General features: G+C 43.2%; 1 protein-coding gene across 1 annotated transcript; it reads right to left on the bottom strand.

The window, feature by feature from the left end:
* Window positions 1–1,986: 1,986 nt before the first annotated feature.
* STOML3 (stomatin like 3) lies at window positions 1,987–22,561 on the bottom strand. The gene is made up of 7 exons (XM_044250662.1): window positions 22,510–22,561; window positions 10,263–10,366; window positions 10,109–10,181; window positions 6,724–6,806; window positions 5,304–5,507; window positions 3,580–3,714; window positions 1,987–2,211 (listed from the first exon to the last, which is right to left on the bottom strand). Exons 1-7 carry the CDS (start codon window positions 22,559–22,561, stop codon window positions 1,987–1,989), a joined length of 876 nt encoding a protein of 291 aa, XP_044106597.1.

Consider the following 22,561-nt stretch of genomic DNA (forward strand, 5'->3'; position numbering starts at 1 on the left):
TCAGTGTCCAAGCATGTGGTTAGTCACTGCACCACTCACTGTTCCTCAGCTGTATGGTCATCTGGGGCACCTGCATGGTGTGACCTCATCGACTCAGATTCTGGCTGGTGTGAATGAACGGAGATTGGTTTCTGTTCCCAATTTTTGTTAAAATGCAAGTATTTAGCTTCTCAGGAAAAATAAAATGAGTGCTAGACTTAAAGAGTCACTAGACTCTACTGAAAAATGTATTAACTGTGAATTGTCCAGAACACATTCCAAGTATGATACGGTCTCATAAAAAAAAAAAGCAGGTTACAAAACCAAAGGCAGGGACGCCTGGGTGGCTCAGCCGGTTAAGCATCTGCCTTTGGCTCGGGTCATGATCCCAGGATCCTGGGATCGAGTTCCGCATCGGGCTTCCGGCCCAGCAAGGAGCCTGTTTCCCTTCTTCCTTCTGCTCCTCCTGCTCCTCTGTTTGTGCTCACTCACACACACTCTCTCTCTGACAAATAAAAGCTTTAAAAACAAAACAAAACAAAAAAAACACGAAAGTCAGAATGTGATCCCTATTTTACATTTATATGTAGTTAATATCTATGCGTTGACAGGATGTGTGCGAGGGGAGCATGTGGAGGCGATGGAAGCAGAGCCGCGAGCGTGGGATGGGGAGTGTTATATAGGAAGTCCATGTGCAGTGAAAAGGAGCGTGAGATGGGTGGGGAGCGTGTGTGCATGTGTGTGCCTGTATGTGCTTGCTCTCAGAGCCCTGGACACGAAGAAAAACTCCAGTGGGCCCCCACACTTGCAGAACCTGAAAGGCAAGAGGGGAATGGGTGTGGGCTCTATCCCTGCCCCCAGGCACCTGCCCCTCGTAAACCACCACAGTGATGTTTAAGAGCAAGGACTTTGGAGTGAGACCAAGTTTTACATCCTAACCCCAAACTAGCGACAGGCTCTTAGGCAAGTTTTCAACCTCTTGCCATCAACTTTCTCATCTGCAAAATAAAGATTCTTCTCGGCATCCATAAAGGGCTGAGCACGGTGTTCACACACAGCAGTCAGTACATGGTAACAAAAAATCCTAGCCCTTTGCTCAAAATACAACTCAAAACTGTACCACGGCAACAAAAAAAAATCTCTGACAAAGCAATTTTTAAAATACATCACATCTATATTCTAGTCTACGGCTTCTTTATTTTGAACAGTTTAGGGGTTTTTTGGAAGCGGGTGGTGAATGGCGTTTACAATTCTTAACTACTGGTGGCTCTTGGGTCTAATAATGGGGTGAAAACATGGAGTTCACAGGATGGTCCCCATTGATTCCAACCAACAGAACCAGTCATAAGCATCATTCTTGCTTGTAAGTGCCGTGCACTGTCCAGCCGCTGGCAAAGTTGCCGGGAGGCTGAGCATTGGCCCCTGGGCGTGGGCAGCAAGAGAGCTAAGACGGAGTCCGCCCTGGGCGCTGTGATGAGTTTGCAGCCTGGGTGCCTCTTCAGCCTTTCACATCAAAATCAATCTGGATTTCAAACACGGAGGCTTGGGGGATGGGGGGGGTGGGAGGGTCTTGCCATTATTGGAGATTTAGCAAATAGTTACTTGGGAATTATAAAAAGCAAATATCTAGTATAAAGAGAAGGCCTGTGTTACTTTATAAATTATCTAGAGAGCTTCTTAAAACCAATCAAAATTAATGCTGAAATCTTAGCCAAGGTTTTGCAAAGATTTCTTCCCCCTGCTGCAAGCAAGCAAGTTCCTGCCTTAAGTCGAATGCCTGCTAACTGACTAATATGGATAATGCAAAGCTGTTTATGCTCTGGGATAATATAACCAAGCCCCCCACTTTGGGGGGGAGGCTTTATGGCATTTTCCTGCCAATGCTATTCTAGCAGCGGCGTCCCTCTGGTTCAAGATTGTTGCAATTCTCAGTCCTTCTGACCGCTGGGTTCTCCCGAGAGAACTGGCAACAGCTCCCCAAGCAGCGGCTGACCACAACCCAAAACCTCAGGCTCTGTTCGTAGCCTTCTCATGGTTATTGTAGCTGACACCACCGATGCCCTCCAGGATATTCATGGGCAGAGGGAAGACGATGGTGGAATTCTTCTCGGTGGCCACGGTGGTGAGGGTTTGCAGGTAACGCAGCTGGAGGGCTACTGGGGACTCGGCCAGCACCATGGAGGCTGACTTCAGAGACTTGGAAGCATTCATTTCCCCTTCTGCGGCAACGACCTAAGCCGGCAGAAATAAAAGAGCTCAGAAAGAAACGTTTGCAACTGTGAGTCGGGCTTCCGTATTCTGGCTGCGCCCCAGGCTGGTCTGCCACCCCTCCCCCAGCCCCACTTTGCCACGGGGTTTCATCGTGCTACTGCTTTGGCGAGGGTGAGAGTTCTGCATCCTAATGTGATTTAGGGGAAAAATGCTGACCAGTTACCCTGGAGCCTCCCCAACCCCCGCGCTAGCTTTCAGAGAAGTTTGAAATTCAAGGCGTGCACCCGCTTCTCCTCCTTGTTTTTTCTTATCCTAGGAGACCTTAATTCTGATGCCAGTTCAGCCTCATTCTTCCAGTGTGAGGACTGTTTCAAGTTCTCTCCGCCCTGGATGGCCAGCAGAAGGCAGGGCAGTCTGAGAACCCCCACAGGAGGGTTCTCCCTGTGGCTGGCTCCCCATCTAGCTCTCTCCTGTCCAAGACGGATTTGCCACGGGAACTCACTGTCTCTGTGCCAAACCGCCCTCCACATCCACTGCTGAGAAGCTGCTGGAGCTTCCCAGATAAAGCAGAGACAGGAAAGGGACCAGGGCAGAGAAAAACTCATTGGTTCTCAAGGAAGATTCTGAGGAGTTTAGGCAAAAGGGTTCTCATCTTCCCTTGGTTTCTGATACTCCGGGAAACCCATTCCCGCAGCCATGAAGGCTATAGACCCAGCGGACTCAAGAACATTCGAGGCCAGGGTAGGCTTATAGTGTGTCATCTACCCTGGATTGGGTTTAATCACCCCACCATTCCCTTTCAGTCCAGCTCACTAACCACACCTAACGATAATGTTCAAAAGACGGGCACGGGGTCGGCTACTGCGGAATGCCAGCTTCCAGGGGGTCACTACACCCGCTGCGATGGGCACTGAGTAATGTATAGGGCTGGTGGATCAGTACACTGTACACCAGAAACTACTCTAGTGTTGCCAGTCAGTTATACTTCCATAATTTAAAAAAAAAAAAAAAGCAGAATTGCTAACTTTATAAAAATGTAGATTCCCGAGCCACAAGAGAATCAGCTTCACGGAGTGTGAGCTGAGATCTCAGAGTTAGTGTTTGCTGTGTTGACTTCTCTCTAGGGGACGGAAATGAAGCCAGACTTGGGACCCACCTTGCTAAGTCACTGGGCAAGTGACTGTCCCAAGCCCTGTTGCCCAACTTCCTCAAGGTATATTAAGCCGCCCATTACTTTTAGTTCAGGAGGAAATTCTCAGTAAAAACTGTGAATAAGGAACCCTTTTCTTATCAAAATCACTGAGAAGCCTGATCTTTCATTCAAGGTCTATCCTTTTCTCCTCCAAAGCTAGGCATCTTGCCTTCCAGTGTGGACGGAGCAGCTCTTACCCTGGCCCTGGCTTCCCGGGTGGCCTCGGCCTCCGCAGCCATGGACCGCTGTAGCTGCACCGGAATCCGGACATCTTTGATTTCCACTCGTGCCACCCGGATCCCCCACAGCTCGGTGGCATCATCAAGTAAGGTCTGTTTCCAAATCACAAGAAAGGGTATTGGTCAGAAGACAAGGGAGTTGGGCAAATATCCCGCATTTTCTTGTCACAGACATTGAGCCAGCAACAAGGTATGGCCTTCTCAGGCTCTCCTGGGGTTTGTGCTGGCTCTTCCATCTGCAGCTGTGAATCTCTGGGCCAGTTCCTTAACCTCTCTGATTCCTTACAGGTTGTTCCACCTATAAAAGGGTTTCTCTCGGGATTTTCATGAGCTTTGCAGATAATACATGTAAGATATCTACCAATGCCTCACAATAACTCAATAAATAGTATTGGGTACTTGCTGAGATACTCTGTGCCTTGCTCTTGCTCTGTTTAACCTCTCCCCTGTGGCAGGTAGTTTTAAACAGATAGCCAGGCATGTGTATATATATGTATATATACATATATACGCTTATTTACATATATATATGTTTACTTACATATATAAATATATTTGTATATATGCTTACTTATATATATGCTTACTTACATATATATATTATATATATAATATATATATATATATATTAGAGCACAGCAGCCTAAAATCAAAGATATTCTTGTCTTTTGTAAAAACTTAAGACCACTGAGGATGTCCTGTTGGTTATCCTGCAGAGAGAGGGGTGGGAAAGAATGTCTTGTGAGAGAATGAAATCAGACAGGTTGTTTCCTCCAAGGCCAGGGGCAGAGATCTCTGCTACCAAACGGCAAGCCATCTCTTGCCTTTCCACAATTTCCACAGAACTGTGGAGATGGTGAGACCTCCCAAGAAGCCGGGGACTGGACTGTGGCTGGGGGAACATCTGAGTTGTCAAACTCGTGGGGCTCTTACAAATGACGTGGAGAGTTCTAAAGAACCAACACTGTTTCATAAAGCCTTAGGGTCTTTGTGTCACAGTAGACATTGGAAGATATGCCAAGGACCAAAGCTGAAATTCCCTACTAATGCAGAAAAGGGAGGCTCAGAATCAAAGCATAATCGATTAAGGGCCACATAGAAATGTAATTGTCTATGAGCTAGGATAAGCGAGGGGTGAGAAGAATAATGGCAACATCCTCACCATTACTATAATTCTGATTACTGTCACCGTAACTACCGAGCTAGGTAGCACCGTGCCGGATTTCCCAGGGATGGCAGGCCTGCGGGGTGTCAGTTGAATCCTGTTCAAATATTCCATTGAAATGCAGAAACACATGGGCTGTCCGAGAAATGGTGGACCTTCTTCTGGAATAAGCTCAATTAAAAAGGACGCTAACCTCCTCAGAAAAGGCTAACATGTACAATGCTAAGTTATATGTTGAATTAAAAACAAAATAGGTAAGGTGTCCAATTCCTTCAGCTCCCCATGTCCTGCTCATATATTTAAACTTAGAGCTTGTGATTATAAAGGAATAAAACCACAAACCGAGGCCCAGTGTCTCCAGCAGCTGTATGTGTGTGTGTGTGTGTGTGTGTTGCACGTGTGAGTGCACATGCACACACACGTGAGAAGGATTCTTTGAACCACTGATAGCTGATCATCACTGATAATCAAAATAAATGAACTAAGGACACAGGCTATTCGTTCTCAGTGTCTTTACCTGGATGCTATGGGCAATCTCCTCTCGGCCGGCTAAAATTTGGGACAGGGTCTGTGTCCCTAAGACGTTCCTCAGGGTAGTCTGAGCCAGCAGAAACGTGGCTTGGTGGACATCGTTGACATTAGCCACGGCAGACACAGCGCTATAGATTCTGTAATAGACGACTCCGTCCACTTGCGTAGTCACGGAGTCTCTGGTGAGGATCTGGAGAGCAAGGACAGGGAAAATCGCGTGTTTATTATGACTGTCACGGTGACGGACAGTGTCAGCCAGCGTAAGCGCCCTCTCCCCAGGAGGAGACCCTTCACCACAGCTTGGGCCAGCATCACCCAAACTCTGCCCTGGGCTGCCGTACAATGTCATCCTGGTTGGCAACAAAATCCCCACCCATGGGTCGTCTGTACCCATCCCTGTAACTTCACCTTCGGGAGGCCTTACACCCCACGGGCAGAAGCTTTTTGATTTGCCACGGGAGCCTAAGCACTTCCTATTTTAAAAGGTGGCAAGTAGGAACTTGGTGGAATTCTACCTTCTACGTAGAGATAGAACAGTTCTTTCCCTGACACCTGCCATCTTTTTGGTTTTCAGTTTTTATCAGATTTGATGAACAGCAGTGCTGCTTAGAAAACATAGATGTCACCAGAGACCATGTTCTGTTTTCACATAAAGGGAAATCTCTTTGCTTCCACAGAGGCTCCGTATTAATCCTTCTGAATAATGTGACGAGGCGTTTTGCAGCCAGTGAGAACTCTCTAGTAGGACTGTAGGAGCAGAACCTAGAACGGGGGAGTATGGAGCCAGAAAAGGCCCATGGTAGGTCACTAAGCGTCTCCAATGCTTAGGACACAGGCTGAAGCCCAAAGTAAGGACTCTGTACTTCCTACCAGTGACATGGCGATGGGATTGTTGGGTCTTGACTGAGTTTCTTGGACCAGAGAGAAGAAAATTAACATCATCTCCTAATTCTCTCATCATCTCTGCCCTTCCACATTGTAGACCCTACTCACATTTTCTTTCCTCTTCCTGAATCGTTTTAGTTCTTGGTAACTCTGTTTCCCTTCTCTAATGGTCTAATGGTTACTGGTCTTGGATATTTATTTACAGTACTTTAAGAATGGAAAAGAATTATTTGAAATCAAAATGCAAGTGGGATCTGTGCTCTTTCTTTACGGGCATCCACTGTTTTGCATCCAATCACACATTTAAAAAAAAGTGAATCCCAGAGATTTAATAAAAAGTCTAGAAAGGTGACAGCAAGGATAATACCCTAACCAAACCCTGCCCTCCACCAAATTAAATTCAACCGCTTTCCTCAAGCCAGTCCCTTATAGTTTGAAAACATGCTGTAAAACATCAACTGTTCGTGGAATGAGAAAGATACAGGTTTTATTTTTAAGAGCATATCTTTAACCTGAATTACCTCTTGTGGAGGAATGTTGCAAGTAATAGTTCGGAGATCAACTTTGACAAAGACATCTATGCAGGGCAGGACCAGGATCAAACCTAGGAGAGAAAATATAGCTTAAAATTTTACCGCATTGAAACTAACTGCCACAAATTGTCTCCTAACTATATGATCCATTATTTTCAATGGACTACAAATGCTTCTCAGAGGATCTTCAATATACACACCTTGAACTTTGGGGAAAATTAGTTCCTCCTCCTAGTCAGTGACTAAAGAAAAGTGGTTCCCTAGAGATTAAACTCTTGTGGTCAAGAGTTAAAGATCCTTGACATTTAATTTTTAGATTTTATTTGTAAGCCACTCAACCTACTTCTAGCCAAGTGTTGAATTTGACATTAATTTAAAAGGATGTTTTGGAAATTGGTGTCCTTACTAAAGATACCTGCACAAAAGATTTAAGTAATAGATTTTTTTTTTTACCTTAAATGTCAATGACTGTCAACATTCTCATTCATCTTCAATAGTATTGAAAAAATTATAGAATTAAAATCTTCTTAAGATGTTAAAATCTTAAGAAGATTTTAATTCTACAAGAATCTTTTTTTTTTAAAAGATTTTATTTATTTATTTGACAGACAGAGATCACAAGTAGGCAGAGAGGCAGGCAGAGAGAGAGAGAGGAGTTAGCAGGCTCCCCACAGAGCAGAGAGCCCCATGTGGGGCTCGATCCCAGGACCCTGGGATCATGACCTGAGCCGAAGGCAGAGGCTTTAACCCACTGAGCCACCCAGGCACCCCTAATTCTACAAGAATCTTAAGAAGAATTTGGGAGAAGATTCTTAAGAATCTTAATTCTTAAGAATCTTAAAAGATTCTTAAAATCTTAAGAATTAAAATCTTCTTAAGTCCCTAAAACCAATGTACTTCAGAATTTCTTGTTTCTCTAGAGCTATGTCTAGTTCAAATATGATGGCATCCTAGAGTTAAAACCCTCTAACTTCTCTTTGAGTCATGAAGTATTTGTGTTTGGGGTTGAGTGGGGGAAGGAGGGGGATAGGAAAATTCAGTTGATTTCCCATGCATGGATCCCTAACATTAGCCTGGCCAGTGTTCTCAGTAGCTAGAGTTATCAAGGTTAGAACCACAAGGCATAGCAAGATGGGGACTCCAATCCATTTCTATTCACCAGAAAGATTTTGTGCCATTATTTTGTTTTTTAAAGAAGAAACCCGTTTGTATGCTATATACCATGCAAAGGGCTGGTAACATCAACAGAAGACACTGTTAAGGTGTTTTCTTTCTCTTGGTCTCCGAACTCTCCTGAGATTTGTAGTGAGGATTGCTGCCTGATTTACTTCCTTTTCTTGATACCAGGTCACCAGTTGAGGTCATGGCCCCTAAAACTAGAGGGTTAAGTCCTAGCCCTTACACTTACTAGGTTGTGACCTGGGAACACTCCCATAACTTTCCTGAGCTTCAATTAGTTCATCTCTAGAAGAAGGCAGTGAAGATTAAGCATGATTCGACATGATAACGAAATAAAGTACTAAACACAGGGCCAGGTATGTATGATGTGCTCAAGAAATAGCAGCACTTATTATTAAAACTTTCATTATTCTTTCATTATTAAAGAATAATTTACAATTTACAAAAGTGGAGAGGTTTTCCATTAGCAATTTGGCTTGTTTCCCTCTAGCTTTCATGGCTTTCTGAGGTAACTCATTAGCCCCAGAGACATGTATGACGAGAGTAGTTATCCTGGGACATTTAGTGGTGAAACCTTCTGGGAAAATTCATTTAAAAGAGATCCACTTTTCTCTAGAGTCCTCCAAGTTATGGTTAGTCTACTTCTCCCAAATCCAGTTTTACTCTGACTTATAAGCTTGGCCCCACCAGATGCAACATACCTAGAAGGGGTCAACCTTGGTCTGTTATATCTCATTTGGATGAGTCTAACACCTCTATTTGTACAAACTCATAAGAACATCCATAATAAGTCATTCTTGCCCTCTTTCCCCTCTGGTCCTTTATGAAATTAGGCAAGTAGGATTATACTACTTGAAATGACCAAGGCTTTTTAACAAGCTTCTGTTTTGGAAATATATATATATATAAATATATATATTAATATATTTATATATATTTTTTAATGTAATAGATTCCTGAGCACCTACCACAGTGCATGGCCAAGTGCAGAGCACATGCAGCATCACAGTGACTAAGAAAGTTCTTGCCCCACAGGGAGCTTATAGCCCAGTTGGAGGCAACTGGGCAGAAAACAAATATTATTAAAGAAGTATTGCAAATAACCATTCTTTCTCATGTATCTTGTAAAATGCTACCTTTAATGGCCTTCCTTTCAAAATATTAGAATTTATCATATGAAATTGTCATGCTTGAGAAACAAAAACAAATATTAGCAATTTCATATGGTTCAACTACAGATACACCAGGAGAAGTTACGAGAATTAAATCAGTACCTAACTTCAAGAGTTTTAGGACCTAACACCTTCCCATGTCTGCTCCCCACCCCCCAAAATCCCATCCTTTATAACATGATGGGATTATATAGGCAAGCATATATACAAATATATTTATATATACACATGCCTTTATAACATGAAGAATTTGGAACAGTTTTCATTCTAAGGTGAAGAAAGGATGGAAAGAAACACTACATTTGACCAAAGGAGTCGTGTGATGGATTCCAGCTCTCTGTTCTATTAAGCTACTTTTCAGGAGAAGAAGTTACCTTTTACTTTTCCATTAGCTCTTTTCTTTCTTTCTTTCTTTTTTAAAAGATTTTATTTATGTATTTGACAGACAGAGATCACAAGTAGTCAGAGAGGAAGGCAGAGAGAAAGGGGGAAGCAGGCTCCCTGCTGAGCAGAGAGCCTGATGTGGGGCTTGATCCCAAGACCCTGAGAGCATGAGCGGAAGGCAGAGGCTTAACCCACTGAGCCACCCAGGTGCCCCTCCATTAGCGCTTTTCAAAGAGTGAGGATCAAAACCCAGCTCCCGGAATACTCTCCCTGAATAACTTAATCATTTATCTTGGCCACTTACTCCCTCCCTTCATTCTTCTGTCATTCGTTCAGTGGTCATGGTAATAAGTGATGTCCGGCCAATCCAACAGAGCCACACTTTGGTCCTGTAAACTGAATCTCTCAGAGGGAATGCTGGGAAACAGGGCTGGATTTCCAACCTCTCAAACTAGTGGTCTAGAGGTCATGCCTGTTTACTTGCATAACAGAACATCTTTTTTCCATTGTACAGACAGGCAAGGGCTCCAGCTGCCTTTTCTTTGCTTCTAAAGAGAGGCTGCCAGGGAAAATTTCGAGGGCAACAGTGAAGTATTAGGTGCCCATGATCCTTGTCAGGAGCAACCACAGTGTCCTACCTGGCCCTCTGGCTTTGTCAGCTTGGATGCGTCCCAGTCGGAATACAACAGCACGTTCATACTCCTTAATGATCTAAGAGATTAAGGGAGAGTATTTAGTCTTAATGGTTCATCAGCTCATAGAGAGAGCCCAATTTATTTCCCAGGGTGTTACCTTCAAGCACATCCATATGGAGATGGGGAAGGTAATGATCATCAGCAGCAAAGAAAGGGAAAACAGGATCCAGCCACATACACCAAGCCCTTTACTGCTGATGCCTAAGAAATGAGGACGAAACAAGCCTGTAACTTACATGGTTCTTAGAAAACCCATTCAGCCACATGAGTAAAGCTACTATACAGAGTGCTGGCCATGCCGGGTGGCACTGAAGAGATCAAAACCCATGCACACCGGCAAATGCAGTAAAGACACACACATGTGTGTGCACGCACACACACACATACACACACACACACACACACACACACTATTCTTTGAGGGTTTTAGATTGAAATTGACCTGTCTCTTCCAAGAAAGTCTCATAGCAATCAATAATAACAATTACCATGATATTTAGTAGGACAGACATGGTTTATTACCCTCAAAACACATAAAACATGTTACCCAGTGTATAATTCATGGACTAGCTCCATCGGAATAATTAAAGGACCATTTTAAAAGACACATTCCTGGGTGCCCAGGATTCTCCAGGTTGGAAAGCAAGATACCTACTAGTACCTACTAGTATCCCCAAAGGGTGACAGTATGGCAGGGAAAATGTTTTGAAGAGCCTGTAGGTATGAATTTCTGTGAGAGCTCTCTTACCTATCAAAGCTGTGGCTTTGGGTAAGCTGCTCAATCTTTCTGAGCCTTCACTTCTCCATCTGTAGGATGGGAATAGAAGTCAACTACCCTGAAGGATTTGACAAGGACTATATGAGATTATTTTTATATGGCACTTGCTCCATACATTAATATTTACATTAATAAATGCATATTACTATCTTTAATCCCATATAGATATTACAGGGACTTGTCAGACATGGATATTTAACATTTCTGACTTTTCAAGGAATTTTTTACATTGGTTTGTTACATCAGATGTCTTTTTGCTAATCATACATTATGATAAGAAGGGCATTTTGGTTTAAAGAATATTGCCCTGCAATGCTAAGTTCAAATCGTATTTCAATCACCTGAAACTTTGTAGCTTTAATCACTTCCATTAGACAATTTGTCAAGTCTTAGAACTCTAGTTTGTAGAACACACACAAGTCTGGCTAACCCTTTTATTCTTTCCTTTTTTTTTTTTTTTTAAATTTGACAGACGGAGATCACAAGTAGGCAGAGAGTGGGGGGAGGCAGGCTCCCTACTGAGCAGAGAGCCCGATGTGGGGGCCTGGGATCATGACCTGAGCCGAAGGCAGAGGCTTTAACCCACTGAGCCACCCAGGTGCCCCTGACCCTTTTATTCTTATTTTATTCTTTAATTACTATTCCAATTTCTTTTTAATTCTCATTCCTTCTTTTCTCCCCTTCTTGACAACTGCTCCCACCCTCGCTCCACACTTCCTCCAACTGATTCATATTTTCCACACAAGCACCCGAATTAACTGTATGTACTAGATATCTTCACCCAGATAATTCCACAAACACCTTAGGCTACCTCTAGACCCATTAATGCCCAACCATCCATTGTTCGCGTTAGACGCAGGCTTATCTCTGCTATTCCCCTCTCCAACTGCAGAGGGCGCTAGGTCGAACTGATACCACCGCATATCCATCCTCACTCACTGCTGCTGACTCATCAGTGCCCACATCCTAAGTTTAAAAACATTCAGGAGGGTTCTAGGATTCTGCTCTTAAAACAATGCTGCGATGAGTGCTCTTTAATACGTGTTTTTGTACACTCATGTAGGGTAAATGCCAGGCAGGGAAAGTGTTAGATCAAAGACATTAGTATTTACAATTTTGTTAGGTGGTTAAGTGCCCTTCAACGAGCTCATGCCAAACCGCACTCCCGTCAATAGCCCACTGGGACACTATGCCGACTGCCCTGTGCTTGGTACCAGTACCCACCAAGTACTTTCTCAGTTAGTGCAGCCCCAAGATGGGAATTATCTATGTTTTAGATACACATTTAGTATTTTTTTTTTTAGATACACATTTAGTATTAAAAACTTTTTGTGCAAATGTCCTTTAATGAGTTCTAAATACACGTAAAGATATACCCAATGGCAATAAGGACTTACCTGCATACTCAAAGTTTACATTTTTTAAAATGCCACCTTCCAAAACTTTGGACCCCAGTGAGGTGGATTGGACTATCATTATGCAGAATTAAAAAAAAAAAAAACATTTTGTGCATTCTAATAGAATCTTTGTTGCATTTTGTTTATTCATGCTTTTTAAATCACTGTAATGACACAGCCTGTATATAAACATTCTCATCGTACAAAAAAAAAAAAAAAATCAAAGCAGTACAGGTGAAACTGAAGTCCCTCTGACCATCTTCTCCTTAGTCCACTTTTATCTAGAGAGGTCCCATTATTATTGATTTGGTGTGTTTCCTGATAGACCCATTCCTATGTATTTACATACATATGTCTATCCTTAGAAAACACTTGGCTTAGATTCATAGATCTGGTGAGCTATGGCGCCACACTAACACTCCAACTTTTTTATTTGTGTTTATTTATTTTTAACATTTTATTTATTTATTTGAGAGAAAGAGAGTGTGAGAGAGAGTACAAACACGTGGGAGTGGCAGAGGGGGAAGCAGGCTCCCTGCTGAACAAGGAGACCACTGACAGGAGGCGGGGGTTGGGGGGGGATACGCAGCTCCATCCCAGGACCCTGGGATCATGCCCAAGCCGAAGGCAGCCTCTTCACCAACTGAGACCCCCAGGTGCCCCAACACTTCTACTTTGTAAAAAAACTGAATGTATCTTAGAGATATTTCCATGCCAGTATATGCAGATCTACCTCCTTCTTCTTAATTGTCGCACATGGGTACATCCCGAACCTGTGTCTGGGTTTATGTAGCTACTGGATATTACAGTCACTTGCAGGTCTGCCCTTACCAGCAAGGCTGCAATAATGGGCTTGTACAAGCCTCTCTGGGACCAGCCGGGCTTTCCTGGAGTCTTGGTGAATGAGTTGAGCTGGCAGCACATTTCTGGCCACCTGGGGTGTATGTAGTTCCCTGCTGCAGTTCACAGCTGCAGTTGCAACTGGCATTGCAATCATTGGGATTCAGGATCCTTGAGGGTTCCCGGAGCTGTGACTTTAGCAGTGTAGCCCACAAAAGCTGCTGGGGCTGGCTCCAACAAGATCCCAGTTACACTTTATGCCCTGAGCAAGCTCGAGACATTTCCAGACTAGCTACAGTCTGGACACCAAGCTACATTAGCAAGTGTTCGTGGCAAAGATGCACATACACACCCACCCCACCACCCCGCCGACCTGACCCGTAGGCGCACCGCCAGAGCCCCATGGAGTCCTTGCCTTGCCGCAGGAGCTGCGAGTGAGGCTTTGTTAGGTACTAACGGCGCAGAGGGAGACAAGAGATGTGGACCTGATTCACCTTCCAAGATTCACACCTGAGCCTTAGAATCACCCCGGCCGCTGCCTCCGCCACCGGGAGAATTGAGAATTATGGAGCCTGAGGGTGTCACTAGCCGCTGTTCAAGTGGGGCTGTGAATGCAGTCGCTCCCTGCCGGACCCTGCCACCTGCCTTGTGAGCCGGCTGCATGTGATGCCGGCAGAGGCAATCTCTCAGCCTCCCCGCTCCATGAGCCCAGGATCTGAAAAGATATGCAGGGACCGTGTCCCAAAGCCTCCTCAGAAACCTCCCACACGACCTCTCCTTCAGCCTCCATGAGGCTTGCTGCAGGAGCCTTCCCTGAAGGCTGAGGGGGTGGCAGAGGGAAGGGGCCCCACAGCCTCTGCTCTAAGCCGCAAGCCCTTAGAGCATCCCCTCCTGCTTTCTCCCAATCCATGGCTGTGTATTTTCTGGGAGTAACTGTCACAATACCATACGGTCATCACCGTCTGCTTACTTCCCAGCAGAGAACTGGATTTTGCCACCCCAACAAGCTGCTCCCGATTTCCCACTCATCCATCTGACCGACTTTTGCCAGTTCTCTACCAGGCATGGTGCTAGAGCTGAGGAGACAACAGAGAAGAAGATGGGGAACTTCCCAACAAGGGTTCACGTCTAGCAGGAAAGAGACCATAACGGCACGTGTAATAATAACCTTGGGTCTCTGCTGTGCTGCCTTCTAGGCAAAAATGTGGGGATTCCCTCTTGTATGTGGCTGGGACAAAGAACGGGGTGAAGTCTAGTCAACACATTTCCTTCAGTCTGGAAAGACAAGGGCGAGCTCAAATAAATTAGCACAGAACTTAGCCCACACTGCTGAGGCTGGAGAGAAGGACCCTGGGGCTTCAGCTGAAAGGACTTCAGGGATAACCAAGCCCGGCCCTTCGTTCTACAGCCAGAAAATCTGGTTAGTCTTGTCATCAACATCGCAATCTCTCTTTAAGTAAAGTGGGACCTAGAAGTTCCCCAGATAGGGATAGACATCCCTATCTGCCTTTAAGGACTCGGGCAGTGAGACAAGACTGAGCTTCACATGCCTCTGGGGCTTTGTTCCCAGCACTTAGCTACAGCCCATAGCACAGAGGAAACTTAAATGCCCTCTAGGTCTAGGTGTAAACACTCAAAGCAAGGTTGATAACTTGCATGAGGCTAGCCCCACGAATACGGCGCTAATGGTGGAAATGAATATCAGTACATAAAACAGGCTGGGTGACTTGCCTCCTTATTTCTTATTTTGGCTTGGTCAATAGTATGTAATTGTGAGAGCAATACTACATACAATCCTTGCCCCCAGATCCGTGTTACTGTAAAATAGCTATTTCTTCTCTAAGCAGAAATAGAGTTTGAGGTACTATGACATTGTTTCAAAACACCAAAATCCAATGATGTCTGTAACTACAATGGGATCATAATCCGCAGCTTCCAGAATGGCAAACACTAAAGACCCACAATATCACATTTTTGCCAAGTTGTGGAGCGACCTGAGCCCTCATGCAAACTGACACAATTATCTTGAGAAACGGTTTGAGAGTATCTCCTGAAGCGAAGCACACCCTTGTCTACCTCTCAGTCTTCCACCTCTCAGGAATACCTGACAGAAATGAGCGGTGATGACAGTGAAAACCCATTCAAGAATGGTCCTTGTGATTTTATTCATAAAATTCCGGAAATGGAGAGCCACCCAAATCCCTCAACAGTAAAGTGAATAAATAAAGCTGCGGTATACTCATCCAAAGGAGTACTACCCAAAGAGAAGAACGACAAGGCTACTGCCATATGCAAAATGTGGACGGATATCATAAACAAAATATCAGGGAAGATAAGCCAGACCCAAGAGTACCTGCTTAGGATTCCACGTATAAGACTATACACTGCATGATCTCATCTATTTTGTGTCATTCCATTCAAGGGCAAGCAAAACTAATCAATTATGTTTGCAGTCACAGTAGTAGCTGTGTCTAGTCAGAGAGGTTGTTGGTGGTTGGGTATTAATGGAGGAAGGCATGAGGAAGCCTTCAGGCGTGCTGTATATTTTCTTTATCTTGATCAGGGTGGTGATTACCTAGGCTTACATGTATAGAGGCTCTGGAAATAAAGACCAACCAAATGCGAAAAGCTAAGGCTCTTTATCCAGAGCATGCTGTATCACGGAAGAGTCAGTCTCTGTCACTTGTGTTTTGGCAGAGACTCAAAGGCAGGCAGAGGAGCCGGAGAGCTTTAAGGTGGAGAAAGGGAAAGGCTTCAGGTGTGCCTGATTGGGGAAGCGGTAGGTGGGCTGACCGAAGGAAGGGCATCCTGTGTGATTGGTTAGGGTGCAGATCTGGCTTTCTTTAGTGCGTCCTAAATTGGAAGCAGGGACAGAAAACCAAGAAGCTGTCAGTTACTTATCAAGTCCTGACCTTTGAGGACCAAAATTTGCAAAAATTATTGTTTAGCTTCCTGAATTGTCACAGAGATAACCATCTGGCTTCTTGTAAGACTGACTTACAGTAGCCTGGCTTCCTGCGCTGGTTCTTGTAGACAAAGGGGTTGTTTGGGGGGATGGGCTGCCCAAACTCCCCAACTGAGTTCTGTTTTTATACATGGTCCAGCCGTTTTCTATTCGTACATTCAGTCTCTCAAGAGAAACTCTTAAAACTTGTGCATGTGTTGGTATGTATCTTATACTTCAATAGATAATTCAAATAAAGACCACGGGATGTAAGATCAGGCTAGTATTGAGGATGGAAATCTAAGTATTTGCTCTACATTCTCAGAGAGAGGACAGAGAGAATAGAGAACCTTCAACAAAGCCATCCTGTGGACAGGGACAATGCCCAGCCTGAAGGAGACGTGGTAGCCTTGAGTCATTTACCGTGCATTCTAACTGAGACAACTTCACATGAAAGCTAGATGACATCCCACCTGTCACTTACCCTACTTAGCCTTAGTTTCCTCCTCTATATACAATAATAACTAGTCATGAGGATTAAGTAAATTATATGTAAAGGATATTAGCCGTATCAGGAGGCCCTCTAACCAACCAACACACTGTCTAGGATCATCCTCGAGGTGTATTTTGGTCAAGACAGTCCTAACACTTCCCTCAGACTGACTAAATATCAAATAGCTTCTTCCAGAATCTCAGACCCTGATCTCCCTTACCCTAGATCATTTTCTTCATAATACTTATTGTAAGTTCTTTCTCTGCCCCTTCAAGACATAAACCTTTTTAAAAGACTCTTGCTAGGATCATTTTGTCAAGGACCTGGGAGCCATTCGTTGGAAATGTCATCATCAAAAAAGGTAACACTCCCCATTTTTGTGGGATGAGAGAGCCTGACTTCAGTGGGCACCTTGTTCCAAGTTGTAACTTTACCACCGGTCAGAAAGATACGAGAAAGGTATTAGTAAACACAGATGGCCTCTGACCACCACCTAAGGCCATCCAGTACTTCTCCAGGAGCTCATTCCAAGCCTTTAAAACCCTCTACCCCTCTGTTTCAGGACTGTTCCTTCAGACTGAGTTCTGGCCTCCCTCCTCTATTGAAATAGTCTTCACTGAAGTCTTCAGCTTCAGTGCAGTTTTTACTTTGACCACTTACATGGTTGTTTTTTGTTTTTTTAATTTGGTTTCTTTTACCAGATAGGATTCTAAGTATCCATGGTGGATATTCCAGTCCATCCAGATGATGACTCCTCTGTATGGGCAAGAACTACATTTTCAAGGAGAATAAGGCTCTGCCCTTAAACGTGTCTACCTCCTTAAAGTAACACTGCCCCTGCCTGCAAGTCCTTGCAGATAACTTTTAAAACCTTAACGACAGACAGAGAAAGAGAGAGACCAGATCTTTAGCGCAAAACTACTAAATCAGAACCAGATGCTGATCTCACCATTGCTCCTCCGATGACTACAAAAATTCTTAATCGTAAGAGTTCTCTCAATGTCATGATTACATCTCAACCACAGAAGGGTGATCTGTGCTTGAACGTAACGTGAGCTTTGGGACACATGTGTACAGAGTTCCTTTTTACCCTTTGATTTTTTATAGAAATATTGATGATAAATTTTGAACTAGAATGTTCAAATGCTCAAAAAGGTGTACAAGTAAATGCTTTTAATGCCTTAGGCTCCCCCTTCAGCTTAAGCGTTTAGGCACTGCCAACCCCATTAAAGTCCCACGTCATGACTTCCCTGGGGTTGCGGCTCTCCAGGCAGCTGCCTCAGGAGGAATTCTAATGAGGCTTCATCCCATCAGTCAAGTGCAGCAGCAACTCCCAAGCACGCCTTAGGAGACCAGGCTTCATACATGGGCGCTGAGCAAGTGTGAAATCCAGTTTTTCAGGCGGCAGGGCTTTGGCCTCTCACCTTTGGGTCTAGCTGCCTAAGCCACATACTAACACACATAAACATCCTCCAGGAGAGAAAGCACCCTGTCCTCACACATCTTTGTGCCTTTGCCCCGGCCTTTGGGTCCCCCAGGCCCCCATTCATATCCCACATTCTCCTCTCCCTCACCTAGCCGCACAGCTCAGCTCAGCTCGCACTTTCCCCTTCTTTTCCAGGAAGATTCTTCTCTTTTGTCTGCCCTTTTTAATGCTCCTCTTCTAATTCGCCCTGTAGTGTGGCTTTTCACAGGGCACTCTAATTTTCAGTTAACTTGGGTGTCTTCCCTGTGGATCTGTAGTTCTTTGAAAGCAGGCATTTTATTTTTATGTCTTCCTCTCCTGTACACAGTAGGTTCTAAACTCATTCGTTGAAGAAATGCAGTGAAGGACACACCAGATGCTTCGAGCTGTCAAGAAAAATGCTCAGCAACGTAATAGGGTTATTGATCTGTTTGAAGTTTCTTGTCTGGAAATAATGATCCAGCAGGAGAGACTCTGTTTACTCTCAAGAGAGTCAATTAAACTCAGAACCCATATGTCCTCACGTTTTCTCCTACATGCTACTGCCTCACTGTACCCATGTACCATTATGAGAAGAAAATAGAGAAACTCTTTTCCTTGTGAAGGAGTCCAGAACAAGCCTCCCTCAAATTGTTCCACATTGGCCTGTGAATGATTCTGAACTGAAGCCACAGAAGACCCAAAAGACTCGAGAAGAGCTTTTTACTTCCCCCTTAACTGCCTCTAAGAATTTAGATACAGGGCCTGATCCAGGAAGAAAGCTCTCACCAGGGATAATTACCAAGAGTAGGGTAAACTAGGGGGGAGATGGGCAGGAACGGAATTCCTCTGTGGGTCCCACTGTTTCTGCCTGGTATGACAAACATTTGTTTGCCAAAATTTTGCTCTTCTCATCTTTCTGTGTGTCTTCCTCCTTTATGAAGCCCCAAACCACCGTCCCATTATTCTTAGGTCAGGATGGGACATCAGCTCAAACACCTACTGTCTTAGAGCCTCTCATGTCTGTCAAGGTTTATGTATGTATAACATTATATTTCATTTTTTCTCTTGTTAATCTTCCTTATGTCTATTTAATTAGTAGACCAGGCTAAAGAATCTAAAAGGGTACAGAAAACATTTTTCTTCTTTTATGTCTGCATCAGGTTTGTCCCTCCTCAGCCTCCCTTTTCTGTATGAAATAACGGCATTACCAATAGCAACAACAAATACTTGTCCTTAAGATGTATGTCCAGTCTCATGATAGTATTATTTATGACAATGGTAAATAAAAACACTCTGAAAGTACAATGGGGAGATAATTAAGCAAACCATGACGTACCTACGCAATATCATATTGTGAATTTATGTTTTTTAATTGGTGAAAACCCAGAAATTACAATGGTAGGGTGTTAAGAGAAAAAAGCAGAAGAATACAAAATTCTAAGAACAATATGATCTCAATTAGCACAAAACACATGCAAAGAAAAAATATTGGAAGAAACTGGAAGAAATATTGGAAAAATATTTCCAAACTGGAAGAATATCCAAAAATATTAGAAGAAATTGGAAGAAACTGACTAAAATATTAGCAGTGGTTAATTCTGAGTGGTGGAAATATAATTTATACTGAAGGAGTCAGAACAAGGGTTCTCAAAAATGTGTCATTTTGGCAGGTGACTATTTGGAGCTGAAATCAAGACCCAGTGGGCTCAAGAGAAAATTTTCTCCCCTCTTATCTACCTAGAGGAAGTTAAATTGGAGGTTTTTCCCAGAATGAGAGTTCTTACCAGAGATGAATTTTATGTAATTGACCCATCTATATGGCAGAGCAAACTTCTAATAACCAAACATCTGGTCTTCTTATGATTCTGTGAATTGCCCTTCTTCCATTTGAACCTCAGGCCCCCAGCCCATTCCATAGCTCAGGATGGCATATATACCTCATTTGACATTTCTGTTTTTAGGACCTCTTATGTATGTGGGGTTCCTGTCTGTACAAAGTTAAATTTGATTATCACCTGTTAATCAGTCTCATGTCAATTTAATTCTGAGCCCAGCCAGAAGAATCTTTGAAGGAAAAAGGGAAAATTTTCCTCCCCAACAACAGTGTTCTAAGTTGTCTTAATTTTTGATATCTTTATACTATTAAAAGGAATTTTAAAATAAAAAATTAATCACATCAAGTAAAAAAAGAAAAAAAAAAAAGTCCTTTGTATTTCCAGAGCAAGAAAGACTAGAGGATGCCCAGGGGAAAAATAAAAGGTGTGTGGAGTGAAAACAATCACCTTCCCTGGGCCTGGGTCTGGGGTTGTAGTGTTAAAAGTTCTTCCCTCTTTCTATTCACTTCCCATCCTATGGAGTACGGTTGGTAAAGTACAGTCTCCACGACTTCCTGGTTCTTTCCCCACAGAATGAAGAATTTTAGTGTCAAACGTAAAATCTAAAGTGAAACCCTCCTGGCAAATACTATCTTTTCATCACCTGAAAATCATCTTCCCTCCTGCCTAGTTCTCTGAAATGTGCACCCAACTTGGATCAGGGAACATTTTTTAGCGAAAACACAGAACTGCTAAAAAGAAGTACTGTGCTTCTCAAAGTGTGTTCTCAGACTGGCAACGTCACCATCTTGCAGCTTACTTGGATGAAAAATCTTGAGTCCATCCCAAAATGAGAGTATCAGGCTTTCCAGAGATAAGAACCCCAAATCTGTGTTTTTAAGAAACCCCCTGGGAAGTTTTGTTTGTTTGTATGTTTGTTTTTTCATATTAATGTTGAGAAGAAATCCTAAGATTTGGATGATTAAGATTCCAATTAACTTCACTTTAAAGAAAAACAAGGAGTGCAAGAGAAGTCAAAGGCTCATGAGGAGTGTTGCCCGACTCATTCACATGAGTAAATGTCTAACAACTTGGGGGGGCTAGATCCTAATTTATAGCACTCTATAGTTTTTCACAAGAGATCTACTCTTGTGATGTCACCGAACTTGGAGTTGGCAAGAGAGGCACGCTAGTGGTTTCCAAAAGCTTCTGCCTGAAGCCAACAGCACGTTACACAGAAGTCTCCTGCTGGAGTTGATAACAAGGACTGAGTTATTCATTTAATCCTCTCAACATTTGTGAGTGGAAATTTCTGCACAGCTTGCAGCACTAGATAATGTTATCTTGTTAATGTGTCCAAGATGGAGAAAGGCAAGGGCAAACTCATCCCACAAATCTCTAGAGAATGACTGATCCTGTATCTCTCAGAAATTCCCAAAACCACATGAAATCAGAAGTTGCAACCACTATGTTGCATTTTTGTCTGTACTGTGGTAGCACAGGCTTTTTTCATTATATTAAAAAGTCAAAACCAAGTAACCCCATGGACAGTTTATCTCACAGATAAAGGTCCAGTCAGGTCTTCGCTTGTTAAATGCAAGCTAAAAGATGAACCATGAGAGACTATGGACTCTGAAAAACAATCTGAGGGGTTTGAAGTGGCGGGGGGGGTGGGAGGTTGGGGTACCAGGTGGTGGGTATTATAGAGGGCACAGCTTGCATGGAGCACTGGGAGTGGTGAAAAAATAATGAATACTGTTTTTCTGAAAATAAATAAATTGGAAAAAAAAATAAATGCAAGCTAAAATGTCTCATGAAACTCCTTGCTTAAAAAGCTAATGGAAGGTACTTCGGAGAGACCTCCCACTCAGACTTCTAAGGGATATTTGCTGCTTCCCACATTTCAGTTTAGGCAAATATCTCTAAATGTATACGTTTTCTTTTACAAACTGATAGCCAAGTGTGTTCTCTATCTCTGTGACTTCTTTGGCAACATAAACAACAGAGAGCATGGGTCAAACCTCTCTCCCCGCCCCCCATGTATCATCATCATCTTCATCACTTTCTGGAACTTTAGCAAGTTTTTAAACCCTCCAAGACTCCGTTTCCTCCTTCATAAAATGAGATTAGATGAGAATCTACCTCAGAATTATTTGTAGGATTTAAAAACATAATACAAGCAAAATGCTTCATAATCCAGACATGCTATTCAAGGTAGCAGTTAGTACTTATGGGACAAGTTTTATTTTCTTCAACTTTTCTCCAGGTATCGACATAATGCAGCTCAAGTCAACTTTTCTTTTTAATCATAGCATAATCCGATGATATTTGAAAATGGATACATTTCAGCCTGTTTAACATGTTTTTGTTATGTAATAATAATAATAAAAGAATGTAAAAATAAATACAAATTCTATTACTGAAGAAAAGAGCAAATTACAGATTGCTGTTTAAGAAGCCGATAAAGCCACAAAAAGCAATGAATCCAAAATCCCGGCCTCTAACCGAATGAAGCCAATCCCGATATGGATTAATTCCCCTCATGGCTACTTTGTAATTCTCAGAATTGCCAGGACTCTTGCTTCACTTAATATACCTAGAACAAACTTAGGGCAGAAAAGAGGAACTTACCCACTAAATTCTCTTTATCCTGCTTCTGAGGGGAATTCGCCCCAGGATCCAT

The sequence above is a fragment of the Neovison vison genome, chromosome 5, assembly GCF_020171115.1.
Source record: "Neovison vison isolate M4711 chromosome 5, ASM_NN_V1, whole genome shotgun sequence".
Classification (NCBI taxonomy): Eukaryota; Metazoa; Chordata; class Mammalia; order Carnivora; family Mustelidae; genus Neogale; species Neogale vison.